The sequence below is a fragment of the Corythoichthys intestinalis genome, chromosome 14 (genome assembly GCF_030265065.1).
Source record: "Corythoichthys intestinalis isolate RoL2023-P3 chromosome 14, ASM3026506v1, whole genome shotgun sequence".
Taxonomy (NCBI): Eukaryota; Metazoa; Chordata; class Actinopteri; order Syngnathiformes; family Syngnathidae; genus Corythoichthys; species Corythoichthys intestinalis.
The window spans coordinates 17,135,841-17,155,700 of NC_080408.1; the positions used below are offsets into that span (position 1 = coordinate 17,135,841).

General features: G+C 38.2%; 1 protein-coding gene across 8 annotated transcripts in view; it reads left to right on the top strand.

Annotated features, from left to right (window-relative positions):
• LOC130929769 (receptor-type tyrosine-protein phosphatase mu-like) overlaps positions 1-19,860 on the top strand; it is a 468,571-nt gene that overhangs the window by 233,415 nt on the left and 215,296 nt on the right. For all 8 annotated transcript variants that reach the window (XM_057857249.1, XM_057857247.1, XM_057857248.1 and 5 more), the window contains exon 9: positions 2,582-2,691. In XM_057857249.1, the coding sequence (XP_057713232.1) occupies positions 2,582-2,691 (110 nt within the window). The remainder of the gene's footprint in view (positions 1-2,581; positions 2,692-19,860) is intronic.

Genomic DNA, 19,860 nt, shown 5'->3' on the forward strand with positions numbered 1-19,860 from the left:
TGTGGATTCACAGAACCCGCCAGAATGCCGCTAGCGACCTAAAACCAAGACAGGCACATCTTATGTATGTATATATGAATCTCCATGAGCAGCGGCATCAGAAAACTCAGTTTTTCCCAAATAAAATCCAGATTATTTTTCATATAAGTATAACAAAACAAATGGTTATAAAATTATCAGATTTTATGCTAGAGGCACAAAAATCACCAAATGCAGAGATAATAACCTATATGTTCAGGATCTGTAGCAATACTTGACAAATGTATGTATAGTAGTTAAATAATGTTTTTTAACTTAGTGCAATTTTGACATACATTTTCAACAGCTAAGAAATCACTCAATTTTCACATCAGAAAATACTTGAGGAAAGCATGCAGAATCATCTTAATTTTACTCAACAAAAAATTTTGCATTTTCCTGTTCACAATCACGACGTATTTAGGTTGAATTCCGATGTCACTTGCCTCAGCATGTCTTGCCGGCTACCTGGCCTTCGTCGTTTTTAGATTGAAATGTTACATAAAGTAAAATACGTAAAAGCCGATTTTTTTTTTTTTTTTTTTGTATGGACGCAGAAATGTCTAAATTACTAATTTTTTCCCCAAAAACGGGCAGTTAGCTGAAAATTACCTGATTTGAATTTCAAGTCATGTTATTGTGTATGGATACAAAATCCAACACGGTGGCCATCACAAAACAAAGAGCATTTTAAGTAGAAAATTCTTGTAAATTAATGCATAAATCCCGAGAATTACTAGAGATTAGGGTTGTTCCAATCATGTTTTTTTGCTCCAGATCATTTTAGTTTGCGTATCTGCCGATCCGGATATTTCCCGATCCGATTGCTTTTTTTTGCTCCCGATTCAATTCCAGTCATTCCCGATAATTTTTTCCGATCATATACATTTTGGCAATGCATTAAGAAAAAAATGAATAAAACTCGGACGAATATATACATTCAACATACAGTACATAAGTACTGTATTTGTTTATTATGACAATAAATAAATAAATCCTCAAGATGGCATTCACGGGATCCACGGATAGAAAGACTTATGACTTTGTATATTGTGACTAAATATTGCCATCTAGTGTATTTGTTGAGCTTTCAGTAAATGATACTGTAGGCATGCCCAAATGCATGATGGGAAGTGGAACCATGACTGTGCGTAGTGCTATCAATTGATATATCTTCTCTGCGTTGGGAAATAACTTAAGGTGTTAAAAATAAGATCAATTGCTACCTTGCTTCCCCGCATTGCTTCTCATGATATTTCTAATCATAGGGAGAGGGATTGTAAGGCTTTAGCCAATAAAAAACAGACTCCTAAGGCTGCCAAAATTCACTCTACTCATTTTATGCTGCCTTTAACCTCTCTAAGTAAAACCTCGTCATTACAGATTGAGCACGACAATGCGTGAGTGGGTCCTGCAGCGCATGCATTAATTGCATTAAATATTTTAACGTGATACATTTTTAAAAAAATAAATAACCGCCGTTATTGGGATAAATTTGATAACTCTACCTTAAGCCTAAACTAAAGACTCTGGATGAGTGTAACATATTATGTCTGTAACGTTAAATACAATTAGAAAACGATTTAATTGAAAAAAAAAATATATATATATATATATATATTAAAAAAAGGCATGGCCGATATTTTTTTGCCGATTCCGATACTTTGAAAGTGACGTGATCGGACCCGATCAATCGGGACATCTCTACTAGAGATATGAATGTAAAACAGTCTAGATTCTTGGTTAAAAGCAAAAAAAAAAAACGGGCAGTTATTCATTTTGCGTAAATATTTCAAGCTAAAATTGTGCAAATTTTTCCCATTTCATTATTTTTCACAATGTTTCAAATTGCATGCATGGTGATATTTTATATAATAATTACCTTGAATCCTCAACTAACTCACTCTTTACACTCCTGCCTGTTTGTATGCACTAAAACCTTCGTCCTGTTTCCACCTAAATCCGGCGTTGAAACGCGGCGTGTGTTTGAGTTTATCGCAGTGAAAGCTGCCACGACGCGCTGCCCGGCCCCCTACAGGAAGCCGTGCAGCAATGTCTGTAGGAGCTGTCTCGTCAACTGATAGTGAAGTCTATGTATAAAATATAAAAATTTTTTTTTTTTTTTTTTTTTTAAAACGTACATTCTGCAACATCATTGGCAACAAATCCAAACTTCAAGCCACATACGCACCCTTTAATATTTATGTGAAAATGGCATGCACCTCCAAAAAAACGTCCAACCAAAGCCCATTTGTAGGCTTGTGTGTTACAACTTCAAGCACCCTTGTCAATATCCCATCAGAGAAAACACACTCCTTCCTTATTTATGTGCGCCCATTGCCACTCATCTCCGCCGTACGACATGCAGCATGCGTATCGTTATTGTCAACGACTTGAAATATTCCCATTAAAATATCTTTGACTTTGGCAGACGGCCATTTGTGTAATGGGCGTCCTTGAAAACCTCTTTGGATGATTGTCGGCACAGAGATAAATCACGGTGACGTGCGCAACTCTTATTTATCGGTGTCACTAATCTGTGCCACGTGTTGGTGTCCCGCAGTGCCCGGCGCCGTCCCGCTGGAGTCCATCCAGGGCAGCGCCTACGAGGAGAAGATCGTAGTCACGTGGCGAGAGCCGGCGCAGACCTATGGTGTCATCACTCAATATGAGGTACGCACGCACCAGAAATGTTCATGTCCAATTCAGTTCCAAGCACATTAAATATCATTATAGCAAATAAATATTATGTATTATTTGAAAAAAAATATTGCATACAATTCATGAAACATATTTATAGGTATTCATAAAATGTGAAACAATGAATGTGTGTCTTGAGCCCTTTACTCAACCAGGATAATTGTTATTCTCCCCAAAAAATTACGGTGGCCGAGAGGTGCAAAGTCCAAACACTTTGCAAATAGAAAAAAGCACGAACCCCAACTGCCACAACACGACAGCAAATGGCTCGCAGCACGAATGCAAACTGCCACAACACGATCCCCAATTCCTGAAGCGCGATTGCAAATTGGCAAAAGCACAAACCCCAATTGCCACAACACGACAGCACGAGTCGCAGCACGAAAGCAAAGGGCTCGCAAGACAATTGCAAAGATGATGACCCAGAAGTAAAACAAAAAAAAAATCTCTACGGACCTCCGTAAAGTTGCCCCCCCATCAGACGCAAATTTATTTAAAAATATCAATCGTTTGTGCTGCAACGGTTTTGTAGATACAGTATTATGATTTTATTGAGATATTGGCCCGAATATAAGACGGTGTTTTTTGCAGTGAAATAAGACTGAAAAAGTGGGTCGTCTTATATTCGCGGTCTAGACATTATACCCATTCACGACGCTAGATGGCGCCAGATATCATTGAAGCGATGTTCTGTCATGACAGATCTCAGCTACTCTCCCCATTCACGACGCTAGATGGCGCCAGATATCATTGAGGCGATGTTCTGTCATGACAGATCTCAGTTTCTCTCAAGTTTAACCCGTTTGCATCACTTTATTGCAATGTTTTTCCTTATTCAGATTTGTTTCAAGACTACAGTTACAGTTAGACTTCACTTTAATTGTTAATGCAGTCATTGTAATTTTGTTGTTTTATCACAATAGATTGGTTTATTTACATTTCAAAAACCAGAAGCCATTCATTTACGAATGCGATTGCACTTTAGTTAACATCAGGGGTCGCGTTAACCGAATATTTTCCGTCGTTGACCGGTTTTTTAAAACGGTGACGGAAAAAACTGAAGTCCATCCGTCATTTTGACAGGTTGCAATTCACACCCCAGACCACAGGGTGGCGAGTGAGCATATTAATTAGCTATTGTCTCTCTTGATGCATGACGTCGTTGGCCTTACTCGGAAAAACGTCAATGCAACTGAGTGTTTGCCTGGCACGGCCAGACTGTTCTCCCTGTATTTTTCAAACACTGAGAGAAAAGTCTGGGACACAGCCTCTCGAGTAGGTACAAAATCAATTGACAAATCAGATTTGTTTATTTGAGTGACGTGTTCTTCATGAGCAACGTCACTATTGCGCGCCGAAAGACGTCTCTACCACAACACGGATGGCGGGAGAGCCGAGAATATGTTCCAATCCGCGGTAAATTCAGTTTTAAAAGAGCTAAAACACATCGACACGAGACATTGACAACAGTCTGTCTCGCGCTAGCCATGTTGAATAAACTCCGTTCTCCTCGTATGTTTACTTCCGCGCGCAAGTCCCTCGTCCTGCCCTCGTCGCTTTGCTACGGCATGTCTGCCCGTCGCTGATTGGTGCACTCTGCTGTCTGTTTGCCTCTTGTTAAGCTTGTTCGGACAGAATATTAATTAAAAATGAATGAAAACTAAATACTATTGAATATGTCATTATTATCATTTTAAAAATGTAAGTGACGGGTAAAAATAGATTATGACCGGATTTTTATGACACTGTCAGTCAAAATGACAGACAACGAAAAAGTCTAGCGCAACCTCTGGTTAACATATTTAAATATTCAGATATTAAGATTTGAATGAGGCAAAATAACATGCTTTTTCTCTCAAATATATGGTTATAATCATTTGTTTCGGATGTACTGTAATTATTTTCTGTAGAAAAATTGATTTGATGTTCAAAAAGTCTTTTTTCAAACTTGAGTCTTGAAAAAGAGGGGGTCGTCTTATAATCAGGGCCGTCTTATATTCGCGCCAATTCGGTAATTTCGAGTGGTGACATCACCCGTAGTTAATGGAGCATACCAACTCTATTTATAGTAGAGGGGTTTCCTAACAACTAGCACGAATTTAGTACAACCACAAATTTGGCTCCATTTTGCAGTAAATTGGGGGGCTTGAGATATTAATTTTGAGTGATGACGTCCCTCTAAGCCCCTCATTTACTGCAAAATGGTTCCGAAGTGGTGCCATTCGTTTGTGCTATGTTCATGCCAGGGGTTCGTGCAACTTGTTAGGACACCCCTCTATTATGTTATGTTAAGGAGGCGTACCAACTCTGTCCCTCTGTTATGTTATGTTAATGGTGCGTACCAACCCTCTCAATAACAGAGGGGAGTCCTAACAACAAGCACGAACCCCTGGCACGAAAGTAGCACAAACGAATGGCACCACTTCGGAATCATTTTGCAGTAAATGAGGGACTTTGAGGCAGGTCATCACTCGAAATTAATATCTCAAGCCCCTTAATTTACTGCAAAATGGACCCAAATTGACCCGAGTTGGTACGCTCCATTAGCTCCATTAGCCGCGGGAGCTAAGCTTAGAAAAAAAAAATCTACGAGTGACGTCACCACTCGAAATTAATATCTCAATAAAAGCATAATACTGTATCTACAAAACCGTTGCAGCACAAACGATTGACATCATTTTTATATAAATTTGCGTCTGATGGGGCGGGGGCAACTTTACCGAGGTCCGTAGAGATGGTCACAAAGCACATATAGCAATATACAAAGTGTCGTCTTTTGTTGGTTTTTTTTTTTTACTCCTGGGTCATCGTCTTTGGAATTGTCTTGCGAGCCTTTTTCATTCGTGCTTGAGCCATTTGCTGTCGTGCTGTGGCAATTGGGGTTCGTGCTTTTGCCAATTTGCAATCGCGCTTTAGGAATTGGGGATCGCATTGTGGCAGTTTGCATTCGTGCTGCGAGCCATTTGCTGTCGTCTTGTGGCAATTGGGGTTCATGCTTTTGCCAATTTGCAATCGCGCTTTAGGAATCGGGGATCATGTTGTGGCAGTTTGCATCCATGCTTTTTTTCTTTTAGAAAGCGTTTGCAATTGGGGTTCATGCTTTTTTCCTATTTGCAAAGTGTTCGGACTTTGCAGTTCACCTGACACCTCTCTGCCACCGTGAAAAAATAGGTTCAATGTCATTAAGCACAAGCATTCATACGCAAGGCGCGCTGGATTATACAGTGTGATGTCAATTCTTGGGGGGAAAAAATGAAAAATTTTCAATGTGCCTTACAGTATGAAAAATAGTGCTCACACAAGTGCAAAAATAATCTATAGTACCGTAATTTCCCGAATATAATGCGCACCTTTTTTTCCCCAAAATCAACTTGTAAAATCATGGTGCGCATTATAAACGGGTACATGGATGGAGACAGAAATATATATATTACATATACTGTATATATAAAAGAATTATTTTTTATTTTTTTTATTGACACTGCCACGTTGTTAGAGCTGGGAATCTTTGGGCACCTAACGATTTGATTACGATTACGATTCAGAGACTTTGATTCGATTATAAAACGATTATTGATGCACCCCCCCCCCCCCTTTTTTTTTTTTTTTTTAATTTATTTATTTATTTATTTTTTAAATGTTTTGTACATTAGTTCCAAAATTGTTCAAAAATCCTCTCAGGCTAAACCAAACTACTATTTCAGTATCAAGCTAACATATGACAGTAAACAAATATACAAAAATAACAGTAAATAAAAAACTCCAGTCCCCATTCAGTGTCAGCAGCTTTAAACTACATTCAATAATTTAATGTTGTGAATCAACTGTTACAGTTGTTAAAATTGCTCCCGTTATTCCATAATTTCCCTTCTGTCTACTTTTGTCAAAGTTTTAACACTATTTCATCATTTAAAGGTAGATTCAAGGCAAGTTTCTGCCGATTTAGGAGTATTTTAGATAAAAAGTTAATTAGGTTCGCTACAACAGAGTCTTCTCGAGAGGTGTACTGCTTGAAGATGGCGGCTGTTTACTTACGCCGGAAAGTGTCATTTCGCATCTCTGTTCAATAATACATTTTCTAACACTGACGTCGTCTGTCATTTTGCATCTAGTTCTACATATATATGATAGCTACTGTAGCCGTATGTTTGTAGCAACTAGCAACTGGGCGTTGTTTGTAGTGGCTGTCGGCCGCAGTCAGGTATGATTGTTTTTTTATCTAGCGGCATGAGTTGAACATGATATTTACTCTCGGTCCGTTCCTCATTGCGTCCCAAAGACCTCGCTGACTGTGTTTTACTTCCGCTTTACCTGGTATAATTCAGTAATCGGAATTTGGATATTTGTGAATCGTTCTCGAATCTTCCACGGCCGAATCGTGAATAATCTAAGAATCGGAAATTTCGCACGCCTCTACACGTTGTGTTGAAGAAACGTATGTGGCGATCCGTTGCCGACAATCACGGTACTTGACATCACCATTTTGTTTCGGTAATACTTCACTCTGATCAGCCGAATGATTTCGTCTGTGTTAAATTCTGCTTTTTTCACTCTTCATAAAGCACAGAATTTAGTTTCTTGAACTCAATTGAGTCAACGTTTAATGCACCTCTGCAACTCTGACCATAACAAACGTAACAACACAGACTTCCTGTGTGTGTCCGTCAACTATATCTGTCCCTCGGGAAACTCAAACCCAAATAACAATAGTTCCTATTGTTACTGTCGTGTCTGTTTTATCTTGTCTTGAAAAAAACTAGAATACTTCGAGTGCCGTGTTCAACGTTTTATTTCTTGCTTTCAATGAACTTAAATGCCGACAGTCCGGCTGTAATGCGGCGTTCTTTTGTCTAGCCTCAGCGGCCCTCTGACTCATAGACAATCACAACATAGATATGACAATACAGCAGCATGGATCCACTAGTGCCACAACATAGAACAACATAACATAGAATACCAATATGTCACAGTGTCGACAGCGATGACCTCTCTTGGATTTCCGACTTATGTTCTCACTTTCATTTTACCGTATCAATCCATGGAAGAAACATTTATTCATCATGATGAAACGAGCAAATTATACAGCAGCCTTTAAAAGAAAGGTCACATCTGTTTTGTTTTCTCCTAGATTCTGTTAAATTGGAGAGGTTGTCAAATCATATTATTACTGTAAATATTGTCAGTTTATGGTAATGTTTTGAACTACCAATATGCTATGCTTGTGCTGTGTTTCACCGGTCAGTAAAATGATACTTCTGTATCTGTACACGAGCTCTGTTTTCTTGTATTGTTCTATTTATTGGTCCTAAAATTAGGGTGTGCGTTATAAATGGGTACAATAATTTTCCCTAGATTTTACAAGTAAATTTGGGGTGCGCATTATACCCTGGTGCGCCTTATATTCGGGAAATTACGGTACTCTCAATCACACATGCGAAAATACACTCAGTGCTCTCAACGGTGACATAGATACCTATAGAAGACAAATATAAAATAACTACTCTCAATCCTAACCTATAAAGTTGTATTTTGCCCTTTAAACTCTATTGAAAGCGCAATCTCTCGCTACCGCGCTGTGGTGGTGAGTAAATGTTGACTTACGGCTGCTAGCCATCCTTATTCACGCCTCCACAAGGCATAGGCACACACACACATTGATCTTAACCAAGCCTATGGTTTGGGAAGTAATCCCGCCGCCTTTCCCACAGATTGATTCCCTCTCCGGTCGCTGTTTGCTCACCGCGCTGCATTATTTTGACTGGGTTAGCAGGGGTCTCCTCTCATTGGACGAGAGCGAGAATTGAGCGGCGGCGGGGGGCTTTGTTTAGTCGAGCGGATGCAGAAACAATGTCCATAAAAAAGGGAAAATACACCACACACAGCAGGTTGGCTTAATGGCTTAAAGAGCGACACGTCTCGGCTGTTTATCTTCTTTAAAATTTCATGCGACACGTAAAAGGGAAGTGTGTTTGTATGTGTGTGTGTGTGATCCACTTTATGGAACATAACAACCGCCTCCAGGCTCTCAGAACTCACCGCTTAGTGCTACTCCCTGCGAACAAAAGGCTTTCTGATCATTTATTCACGCCAATAACCACAGAAAGTCTGATAATTGCGACTTCATACAATGGCAATGCCTATTTTTGCTTTCTTGTTTTCACATTCACATCTGTATGTACAGTTGTGACTGTAAAGGCCAAATTATACCAGAAGCATTTGCGGTACACATACGCCAAGATATAGCGGCGGAGCCAATCCGTTTCAATCCTATCATATTGTTCAAATTATGCGCTACAGATTGACAGCAGGCCATCCTCGACATGCCGAAGGCCGCCGGGTGGTTTGGGCTATTTTCTTATTTTTGCTGGAGACGGAGCCGCCAAAATGGGCGTAGGCAGGCCTGCAGTCAACAGGCCAGGTGCTAATAGCCTACCGCACGTAACACGTCACCTTTGCTCATTAAAATTTGTGACGTTAGCAACTGTTGCTAGGGGGGGGTCAAACTCACGTTTGTCCCTCATGCTAGATGCATTTAAATAGTGTACAAACGAGATGCTTACTGAGCTAAACCTAACAATTCTGTCCAAAAATGATGTCCCTGGGGACAAATTCACTGGTAAAGATGTGGAAAAACGTACAAATGTTCAGTTTAAGAGATAGCTTGAGTGTCGAGGGCTATAAAAGACTGGGAAAAGAGCTGACCTGATCCAGGGGTAGCTTTTTTTTCCGACACCTTTTTCTTGTGTGCATTGTCTTACTCCACTGACAATGACATTCTCCCATTTAAACAAGCTATCCTTTACCATCATATGCCCTGTCTTTCTTATATATTATATCCTCTGGTTGTCTTACATGTCTAACCGTTCTTGGGGGTAATTTATATTGCTATTTTTGGCTAGCGATCACAAATGGTACAGCCAACAAACACTTAATTTTTCCATTAATAACAAATCATAATTCTATTAATTTATTTATACTCCCCCCCCCCCCCTTACTAAGGTTATTTCTTTACAACAGAAAAGGTAAAGCTGTTAAATCTAGAGCCTACCTGTAGGCATGAACAGGCTTACTACAAAAAGACCAAGGCTAAACATGGCTAATTTATTTAAATATCCGTATTTTACAAAAATAGGCCGACATGACTGTTGTGATATATATGATAAAAAATAAGTAAAAATATCAAAATGGCTTACCTCTTCGGGGCAGGCTGCGGCACGCAGTGGATCAGGATTGTCATCTGTAGGACCATGGCCCCAAAAAATGTTTACTGCATATGAAGGTGATTGGCTTCACCTTGCTGCCGTTAAACTGGTCTTTTGGACGTCCACACAAGTTGATCCATTGTTCACATTTTTCCTCTGAGTTTTTGGCTTCGGGAAACGTATGAAGAAAACAACTTTCATATGTGGACGGTTATAATTTCTAGAGTCATTTCTACAAATTTCATAGCAGCAGTGTTTACTCGGCATGTTCTTTTTTGAAAGATTACCGGCAGAAAACAAGCAGTACTTGCATGGGTTGTATGCGAGCGCACTTCTATTTTGACCCCCCTTCCAGTTTACAATGGTGACGTCACGCAGCCTTGCGGTCCAAAAATAGCATTCTTGCGGTACGCTATTCACAGTTTAAACACCAACGAACATGGACAATGAGCGATTCATTATGGAGGTGGGAAGTCATAAAGTCTAAAAAGGAATCTGCATGGAACGCCATAGCAGAAGCTATGAGGATGGACGGTGAGTTTTTCAAGATATATAATTAAAACAGTAATTAAATAGTAGAGAACGGGTTGTTGACGTGGTCAGGGTGTCACAAACCCATCGTAAAAGCAAAAAATATTTTGGGGGAAAAAAATTTCAGTCAAATCAAGTCCACTTCTCTCTCTGTTTCTCTGCTGAGTACAGACTCCGTGTGTTTGCCGTTTTTAATGTTTTTAATGTAATGTTTTAATGCGCGCAATCAAGCGAGAGCTCACGACGGAACGGAGCTGTCAGACGCGTCCGTTATAATTTGGCCTTTATTGATGTATTTTAGCTAAAATGCTTGTAATAGCAGTGCTGCTGTTTTATTTCATTGCTGCTATTTTGCTGCTCATCAAATTCATGCCTTCATGAATATAAACAGTTATTGCTATTTGTGGTTTTTGCTAGTTTTTTTGTACTGGGGACCATTCTTGCTTCTGTTCACTTCTGCATCTGCTCAAATAAGAACAGTGGTACCTCGAGATATGATCGCTTCGACACACGATCTTTTCGACATCCGACGTAAAATTGAACTCGCCATTTGTTTCTACATCAGACGAAATGCTCGAAATACGATTGTTTAATTGTTAGCATGATATAAGGTGGTATACCAAGTTGCTCAGTGCAAAATAACCCCCGCCATAGCAAAGGAGCTGATACTGCCTGCAGCAAGAAAAAAAAAAACATAAAAACTGTCCCTCTGTCCAATGACACTGTCGGTTTTGTTCTCTTAATTTTTGTTTTTTTCGGTCAGATTGTTTGGCAACATTGTCCTCATGAGTTAATGTTGGCAATCAATTTGAATTTATTATGGTTTATTGATTTTATTAATGTCATGTACGAGACGGAGGACCCAGTTGCGTATCGCAGACACAAGATTTTATTGATGTTGACAGGCAAGGGAAAACTATAAGGTCAAGCGGTAATGGCAAGTTGACATGCAGACATATGTTGAATCGCTGACGACCTGACACTGGATGTTGTATGCTCGAGGCTTATATAGTGTTCTCAGTTATTCTTTATGACATAATAAAGGGCTTTGTGATGCATGAGTGTGAAGCAATATGATGAAACCTTACTAGCTGAAACATTACACATGCAAGAAGATGAAACATTAATGGCTGAAACATTAACCCTTTAAGGTCTGGGCCTATTTTGTCTGATTTTGCATGCCTTTGAAGTTGCCTTTATATTTCAAAGAAAGAATTGTTTACGATGGCCTGGTTTGGTCCCTTTTTTTGTGACACCTTGAACTTCATGTCCAAATTGTTGTTTCCTTCACTGATCAATTATAAATCATCATTTTGGGCCCAAAAAGACCAAAAATTCCAAAATCGTTTTGTCAAAATTTTTAATATTGATGTCCAATTGACAACCAAACATGCGTAACGAACCGTTTTGAAACTTTGTAATATTTATTCAACATGTTAGGATGAACATTCAACCAAAAAAAATTAGAATAAATAGTCTTATAGTTGACAATTCAACATAAACAACAGGTATAGCCATAGGCGTTTTTGCCTTTATACATGCTCCAGTCAAAACAGGTTATATACAGCAGACCTAACAGTGAAGAACAGTGAAAAAATATATACCATCTAACACAAAAAGTGTTTAGAGGCCATCTCTTTATGAGTTTAGGTATTGCGGCCCATCGCCTGATGAAAACTATGTACACACAATCAAGCTTCTTGAACACACATTTATATACACAAATTGAGAAGATTGATGTGGGAAAAAAATATATATATAACATTGGGGGGAAAAAAGCATTTTCAAAAATATTTACAATAAACAAGTTAAATTTTTTTCAGTCATGCCACTCCGAAAAGCAGTTTCGTCCTGGAATTAGACACGGCTACATCACACAGCTCACACTTCCATGGGGTGTCGGTCCTCTTTCCACCCTTCCATTTTCATTTCACTTTACTTTCATTGTCACTATAAATGTACATGAAAATAAGTCAGTATTTATGAAAATAATAAAGTATAAAATAAAAATATATACAGCAATAAATAATAATGGAAATCTATATGTATGACAATAGAAAGAATACCATAGCTGAATATGTGCTACATCCCTAATCTTCATATAGAAAGAAGAACACCACAAATTATAAATTCCTGCCTGGGATACCCACAGTGCACGTACGACTTTGATCTGATATGCACATTTTACTATTATATACATAAACACACACTTATATTGCATCAAAATTAACTTTGTCTTGCAATATCAAAAACTTTCAAAAGAAACGTTTTCAGCATGAAAAAAAAGAGTGAGTTGGTTTACCTCTGCTCGTCGATGGCGTCACCCACGTGTTCAAATCCGTCACTATCTTCACTCGAGGACTCTTCCGAAGAAGACGATGATGACGAATTTGGACCATCCTCTTCCTCAAGTTGATCAGAAGCACAATTGCTTGCGCTAAATTTAGTTTTCCGTTCATTGTCAAAGTCACACAAAGTCGCTGCTCGATCCAGCAGTATCCAACTGGCCGTCGCTCGCTGCTTCAGAACACTCCTCTTCCCTCTCGTTCGGTTGAACCTCGCACCGCAGTTATATTTATAAAAAAAAAAAAAAAAAAAAAAACGCATTTTGTGCTTCCACTGTGACTTCGAAAGGGTTCGTTTGAATTGTGTTTTTTTCATGGAGCTTCCGTTTTGAAAAAGGACTAGAAATGATGGAAATATAGACATAAACAAATGATCCATGCAGCGTTTTAATGTTTTTTTGAGAGGACAATAAAACTATAAAACTTAAATGACAATATCTCACGTTCTAGTTGGTCGATTGATTTCAAATAATAACGAGAGTAAACCGCAACTTCCGCACTTTAAAACGAGACCAACCAACGGCATGTGGGTGACGTAATTAAAACGTGAGGGCGCTTCAAAGACGACGTGCGCTGAGGACGCGCCGGCGCGTCCTTCGACTCTCAAGGGTTAATACGTGACAATTAAATTTTATTTTTCAGGATCAAATAGTCAAAAATGTCCCTCAAGTTTATTTTAGTTTTAATGTGACTTTTTATTTTTTAATTCCAGTAAATTGATGCGTTTGAAGTCTTTTCTGTTACAAACAAAACAATGTTAATTAAGTTATACTCTATTGTAAGTTGATCTATATTAGTTTTTTCTTTAATATTAAAAAGGACACAATATTATGCAGAGGTGTACTTATAATAATAATAATAATGTTATAGACAAATGATACTTTTTACAGTCGCGGCAGAGAGTTCGAGGGGGGGGGGGGCGGCGTTTGTCTTCCTGGAGGGGAGGCGTAACAGAAAATAATTGAGAAGCACTGATATGCACAAAGACAAATGACTAAAACGTGTATGGGTTTTCCATTAGGTAATTCTATTGACTATTCTTGTGCTGCTCACAGTAACTTATGAATATAGAGGATAGTACATATTTATTGTCCCTTTTAGTAGATTTGTCACATAAAATGCTGACTATTGTTGCTGCTGTTTATATTGACTTTCTGCATAAGTGCAATCAATTATTCATGTGCTGTTTGTCAATCATATAACTGTAAAATATCATCTATACAGTGCTGCTCTTTGTGTACTGTAATTAGCATTATTTATTCATGTAATTTTACGTTTATCGTGCATTTTTATATACATCTATGTATATTTGTTTTGTATCATAAAGCGTTACAAAGGCCTTGTTCAGAATGGCAGCCAAAATCCGATTTTTTGCACATCCAGATCGAAACCAGTGTTGTTTTTGACACCCCTTTTAATTTTTCATTTAGTCTCGATAGGAGACTAAGGACGATAATATTTGTTAGTCTTAGTCATATTTTAGTCATTTCAAAATGTGTTTGTCTTCATCCAGTTTTTGTTGGCGGAAACCGAAGGCTAATTTGGTCTAGTTTTAGTTGACGTTTACTCAATATTTTCGTCTGCAAAATTAAAACATTGAAATCCAGAAATAAATAAGATTAAAAAAAGTTTCCAACTATTTCGAATGAACATTGACTGATGAGCATATATTGTAGCATCTACAAATCTATCACGTAATAATACACATATGCAGGAAAACGGTACATTATTTTCAATTATGCACACCTGCACGCCACAAACAGTATTAAAAAAAAAATGTCCGAGAGTTTAAAGAGGACGCTCGCCTAATGCTAACAGGAACGATATGCTAATACTATGAGTTACATTTAGTCTGTGATGATCACTTGGCACAGATCTTTAAAGGCTAAAGCTACATTGTATATTGTCTCTTGCCAAGATAATAGACAAATGTTACCATGTGTGTCTCAAAACAAGCAATGGGGAGACTGAAGAGGACACTAATGGGTGAGTTGGTGAGGCACAGCACATCAAATGAGTGACACAACTACTGCTATAATGCTACGATGCACATACACTACATATACACTACACATAAAATGACACACATTGCTAACGTGTGACGGAAACTATAGTAAATTTTCATCTCGTTCTTGTCTCGTCAGATGAAAACTGGACGAGATGCTTCTCAGTTTAAACAGCTCAGATGGGTGTTGACTGTCCGTGATGTCACTCTATGCTGAATGATGTCTCTGGTGCCACAGCAACCTGTCAGATGTTCCAGTAATGTGGCGCAGTCTGAACAGGCCTATATCTGATTTGGACACTTGCTAAAATAGTGTGAACAGTCATCCATAAAAATCAGGTTTGAGGAGAAATCCGATAGGAATCCGATACAGTGGTATCTCGACATACGATCGCTTTGACACACGATCTTTTCGACATCTGACGTAAAATCTGACTCGCCATGTGTTTATACATCTGATGACATGCTCGAAATATGAAGATTTATGACAGCGCCACAGTTTCTTTGTTATCCCGCAAGACGGACGCACGGCGGATTTGCGTCCATCAAATGGCTCGACAATACGGCCCGAAGGTTGCCCTCCAACCTCCATTTGCCAGTCTTTATAATTAAGATGATAATTATTTTTGTAACATCGCTAAATAAATCGCCAGCTTCGTCAAGTTTTTAATCATTTATATCAGGACTTGTGCAACACAACACACCTACTGTCCGCCACAGCTGACGCAACAATAGAACATGAAAAGTGAAACTTAAAAACTCTAATGCACCTCTCTCTGTTACGTGAGCCATGCGGTGCATTCAGGTACACCACGCAAAACACATCCGCCACATTAGAACCCGATTCGTTACATTATTACTAGGGTTGTTCCGATCATGTTTTTTTGCTCCCGATCCTATCCCGATCGTTTTGGTTTGAGTATCTGCCGATCCCGATATTTCCCGATCCGATTGCTTTTTTTTGCTCCCGATTCAATTCCAATCATTCCCGATAATTTTTCCCGATCATATACATTTTGGCAATGCATTAAGAAAAAAATGAATAAAACTCGGAAGAATATATACATTCAAGATACAGTACATAAGTACTGTATTTGTTTATTATGACAATAAATCCTCAAGATGGCATTTATATTATTATCATTCTTTCTATGAGAAGGGAGCCACGGATAGAAAGACTTGTAATACTAATAGGACAAATGTGACTTTGTATATTGTGGCTAAATATTGCCATCTAGTGGATTTTTATGAGCTTTCAGTAAATGATAATTCAGCCATTTAACTTCTGCCCAAATGCATGATGGAAAGTGCAACCATGACTGTGCGCAATGGTACCAATTGATATATCTTCTCAGCGTTGGGAAATAAAATAGGGTGTTAAGAAAAAGATCAACTACTACCTTTCTTCCCCACATTGCTTCCCACAATATTTCTGATCATTGAGAGAGGGATTGTAAGGCTTTAGCCAATTAAAAAAAGGCTTCAAAGGCTGCCAAAATTGTCTCTACTCATTTTACATTGCCTTATAGTTCCATGAATACGTAATACGGTGCCGTTATAGATTGAACGCGTCAATGCGTTAGTGAGTAGTGCAGCGCATGCGTTAATTGCGTTAAATATTTTAATGTTATTACCGCCGTTGATGCGATAAATTTGACAGCCCCACTTTAAGCCAAAATTAAAGACTCTGGATGAGTGTAAGACATTTTGTCTGTAACGTTAAATACAATTAGAAAACGATTTAATAATAAAAAAAATATATACAGTATATATATTAAAAAAGGCATGTCCGATTTTTTTTCGGGATTCCGATACTTTGAAAATGACGTGATCGGACCCGATCGATCGGCATCTCTAATTATTACAAGTAATGTTAATGTATTATTATTTTAGTTTTTATTCATAATTGTTTTGCTCTATGTAATTGCTATTTGCAATAGTACCAGCAGTATTTATTAAGGAGTTTGTGTAGGTTTTCGGGCTGTGGAACGAATTAATGGAATTATAACGTATTCTTAAGGGAAAATCCTGCTCGACATACGACCATTTCGACTTAAAAACAGCAATATTGTACTCATGTACAGTATTATTTCAAAGTTAGGTGCAAAACTTGTGAATTAATGTCAAGGAGGCTTTTGTTCTTGGCCTTTCCAAAATTACCACAGCCAAGGCTGCAACAATGCTCTGACTGTCAGGTACGAGTCGTGGCGACCAAGAAGTGGCAGTTCTATTCATTGTGTTGGCTCCACGGGGAGGCATTAAGGCGAGTGCTTCTGCTAATATCCATTTAGAATAACTCGAGTCCCTACTTCTCGAAAATGCCACGTACGCTGCTCATAAAAAGAAAAAGCTCCATTATCATTCCAATTAAGGCAGACAAAAGGGAGTCAGGAGCGCCACGTAATTTGTGTCCATCAAGTTTGGTAATGCTCGGAAGCCTTCTCTCATTTAGTCCTTTTGTCTGCGCCACCCAAGCGCGTATCGCAACGTTTCAGTTTGAAATTACACGTCAACGCCTCTCCCGCCGTCCTAATGAATGTGACAGCAGAAATAATGGAAAACATGTTGGAAAATTCCATTCCGCGTTATATTGGTTTACATTTTTTTCCTCGACCAGAGGTGTAGGGATTTATGAAGCATTTCACATGCATAAAATATAAATACTTACGCCATCATCAACACCTGAGGCGTGTGAGGGGGAAATGAACAAATGGGCTGTAACCTCACCGCTTACGCTCTTAATAAACGCGTCTGGTAAAGGAGTGAGTTATAGCGGGAAAGAACAGGCAGGAAGCCATCAACTTAACGCTTACACACGCCAGCTTCATTAGGCACACTTTGATGGGGTACAAGGAGCCTTTAAGGCTTTGATTGACATTTAAAATGATATAAAATAATAAAGCTGTTTTGCACTAGGATATAATACATCTTTATGATGCGAGTAGCAAAATGTATGAGGAAATAAATACTACTTCACATTGGCTGTAGACTTACCCTTTTCGAGACAACTAAAGCTTATAAAATCGTTAGTACCATATGTAACAAACTATACTTTTGTGAACAAAAGAAAAATTCTACATACCGTAATTTCTGGACTATAAGGCGCACCTGACTATAAGCCGCCACCCACCAAATTTGACATGAAAATGGCATTTGTTCATTGATAAGCCGCACTGGACTATAAACCGCAGTTGTCCTCATTGTATTATGGGATATTTACACCAAAAGATATTAACTGGTAACACTTCATTTGACAACGGCATCATAAGACTCTCATGAAACCAAATGAACCACCATGAAGCTTTGAACCAATTGGCTGCAAAGCCTTATTGTTTCAAAAATCTTCATTTGGCCACCACTGCACCCTTGGGGGAGACAGTCAACCTCTGCTGCCACCTTCTGTCAACACTGTTGTCATCGAACATTCCTTCTAGCATGCATTGCGGCACTACAGATGTAAATAACAATCAAAATTCATGTTCTCTGCTCATGATTTCTTCAGTTATTGTTCCAGTTGTTTCATTAATTGCTAGCTATTGTATTTGGTAAGATTTTCTTGGATAGTGGTGCCATAATACTGTCATAATTATGACATGACACTGTGATAAGCATTATTGGATGCTTATAATAGATGTCGGTTAGTGTCATCCAGCAAATTATCTCACTTTTGAATGGACGTAAAAGATCTGAGCTGGACATAAATGGAGTTAGTGACATAATATGCCACATGACACATATTGACATCTGTCGTAAGCATTCAGTAATGCCCATGATAGTGTCATGTCATAATTATGAAGTTCTTATAACAGTCTTATGTTGCCGCTGTCAAATAAAGTGTTACCTATTAACCAAAATAAATCATCAAATAAGCCGCACTGGACTATAAGCCGCAGGATTCAAAATGAGGGAAAAAAGTAGCGGCTTATAGTCTGAAAATTAGGGTAAATACCATAGACTTCACTATCAGTTGATGGGAAACGGGGAATCCACTCCGTACGGGGCCTATTTTCAAAAACTTAAAATTCTAATATTTTTAAAACCAAAGCCGTTTGCGACCTAAAACCAAAACAGGCCCCTCCCTTCAGCATATATGAGTCTCCATGAGTAGCGGTATCAAGAAATTCAAAGGCGTTCCCTAATAAAATCCAGATTAATTCTTTTTTATATAACAAAACTTAAAATGTCTATAAAATTCTCAGATTTTTCGCTAGATGCACAAAAATCACCAAATGCAATCACCTATATTTTCAGGATCAATAGCATTCTTTAACAGACAAGTTTTTGCCCGAAATAGCGACATAAGTCAAAATTGAACTAAATTAAAAAATAAAGTTTTCAACAGCTAATGAATCACTCAATTTTAACATCAGAAACTTAATACTTGAGGAAAGCATGCAGTATCATCTTATTTTTACTGAACAGAAGCAAAAATATCCTTTTTCTATATAAAATCCCAATTTACTTAGGTTGAATTCCGATGTCACTATTACCTTGGCACATATTGCTGGCTAGCTGGCCCTCGTCGTTTTTAGATTGAAATGTTACATAAAATAAAAAAAGCCGTATTATTTTTGTATGGATGCAGAATTGTCTAAATTACTAATATTTTGCCAAAAAAAAAAAACGGCAGTTGGCCAAAAATTACCTGGTTATTTGAATGTAAAGTTACGTTGTTGTGTATGGATACAAAATCCAACATGGCGGCCATCACGAAACAAAGAGCTTTTTAAGTTGAAAGTTCTTGTAAATAGATGCGCAAATCTCGTAATTTCTATTGATATGAATGTAAAAGTCTACATTCTTGGTTAAAAAAAAAACAAACGGGCAGTTGTTATTTATTTTACATAAATATTTCAAGCTGAAGTTACACTAATTTTTTTTCCATTTTTCACGTTTCAAAGTTCATGCATGGAGCTATTTTATATAATAATTACTTTGAATCTTTGACAAATCACTCTTGAGACACTCCTGCCTGCTTGTATGCATTAAAACCTTAGTCGTGTTTTCATCTAAATCCGGCGTTAGAATGCAGCGTGTGTTTGAATTCATCGCAGTGAAA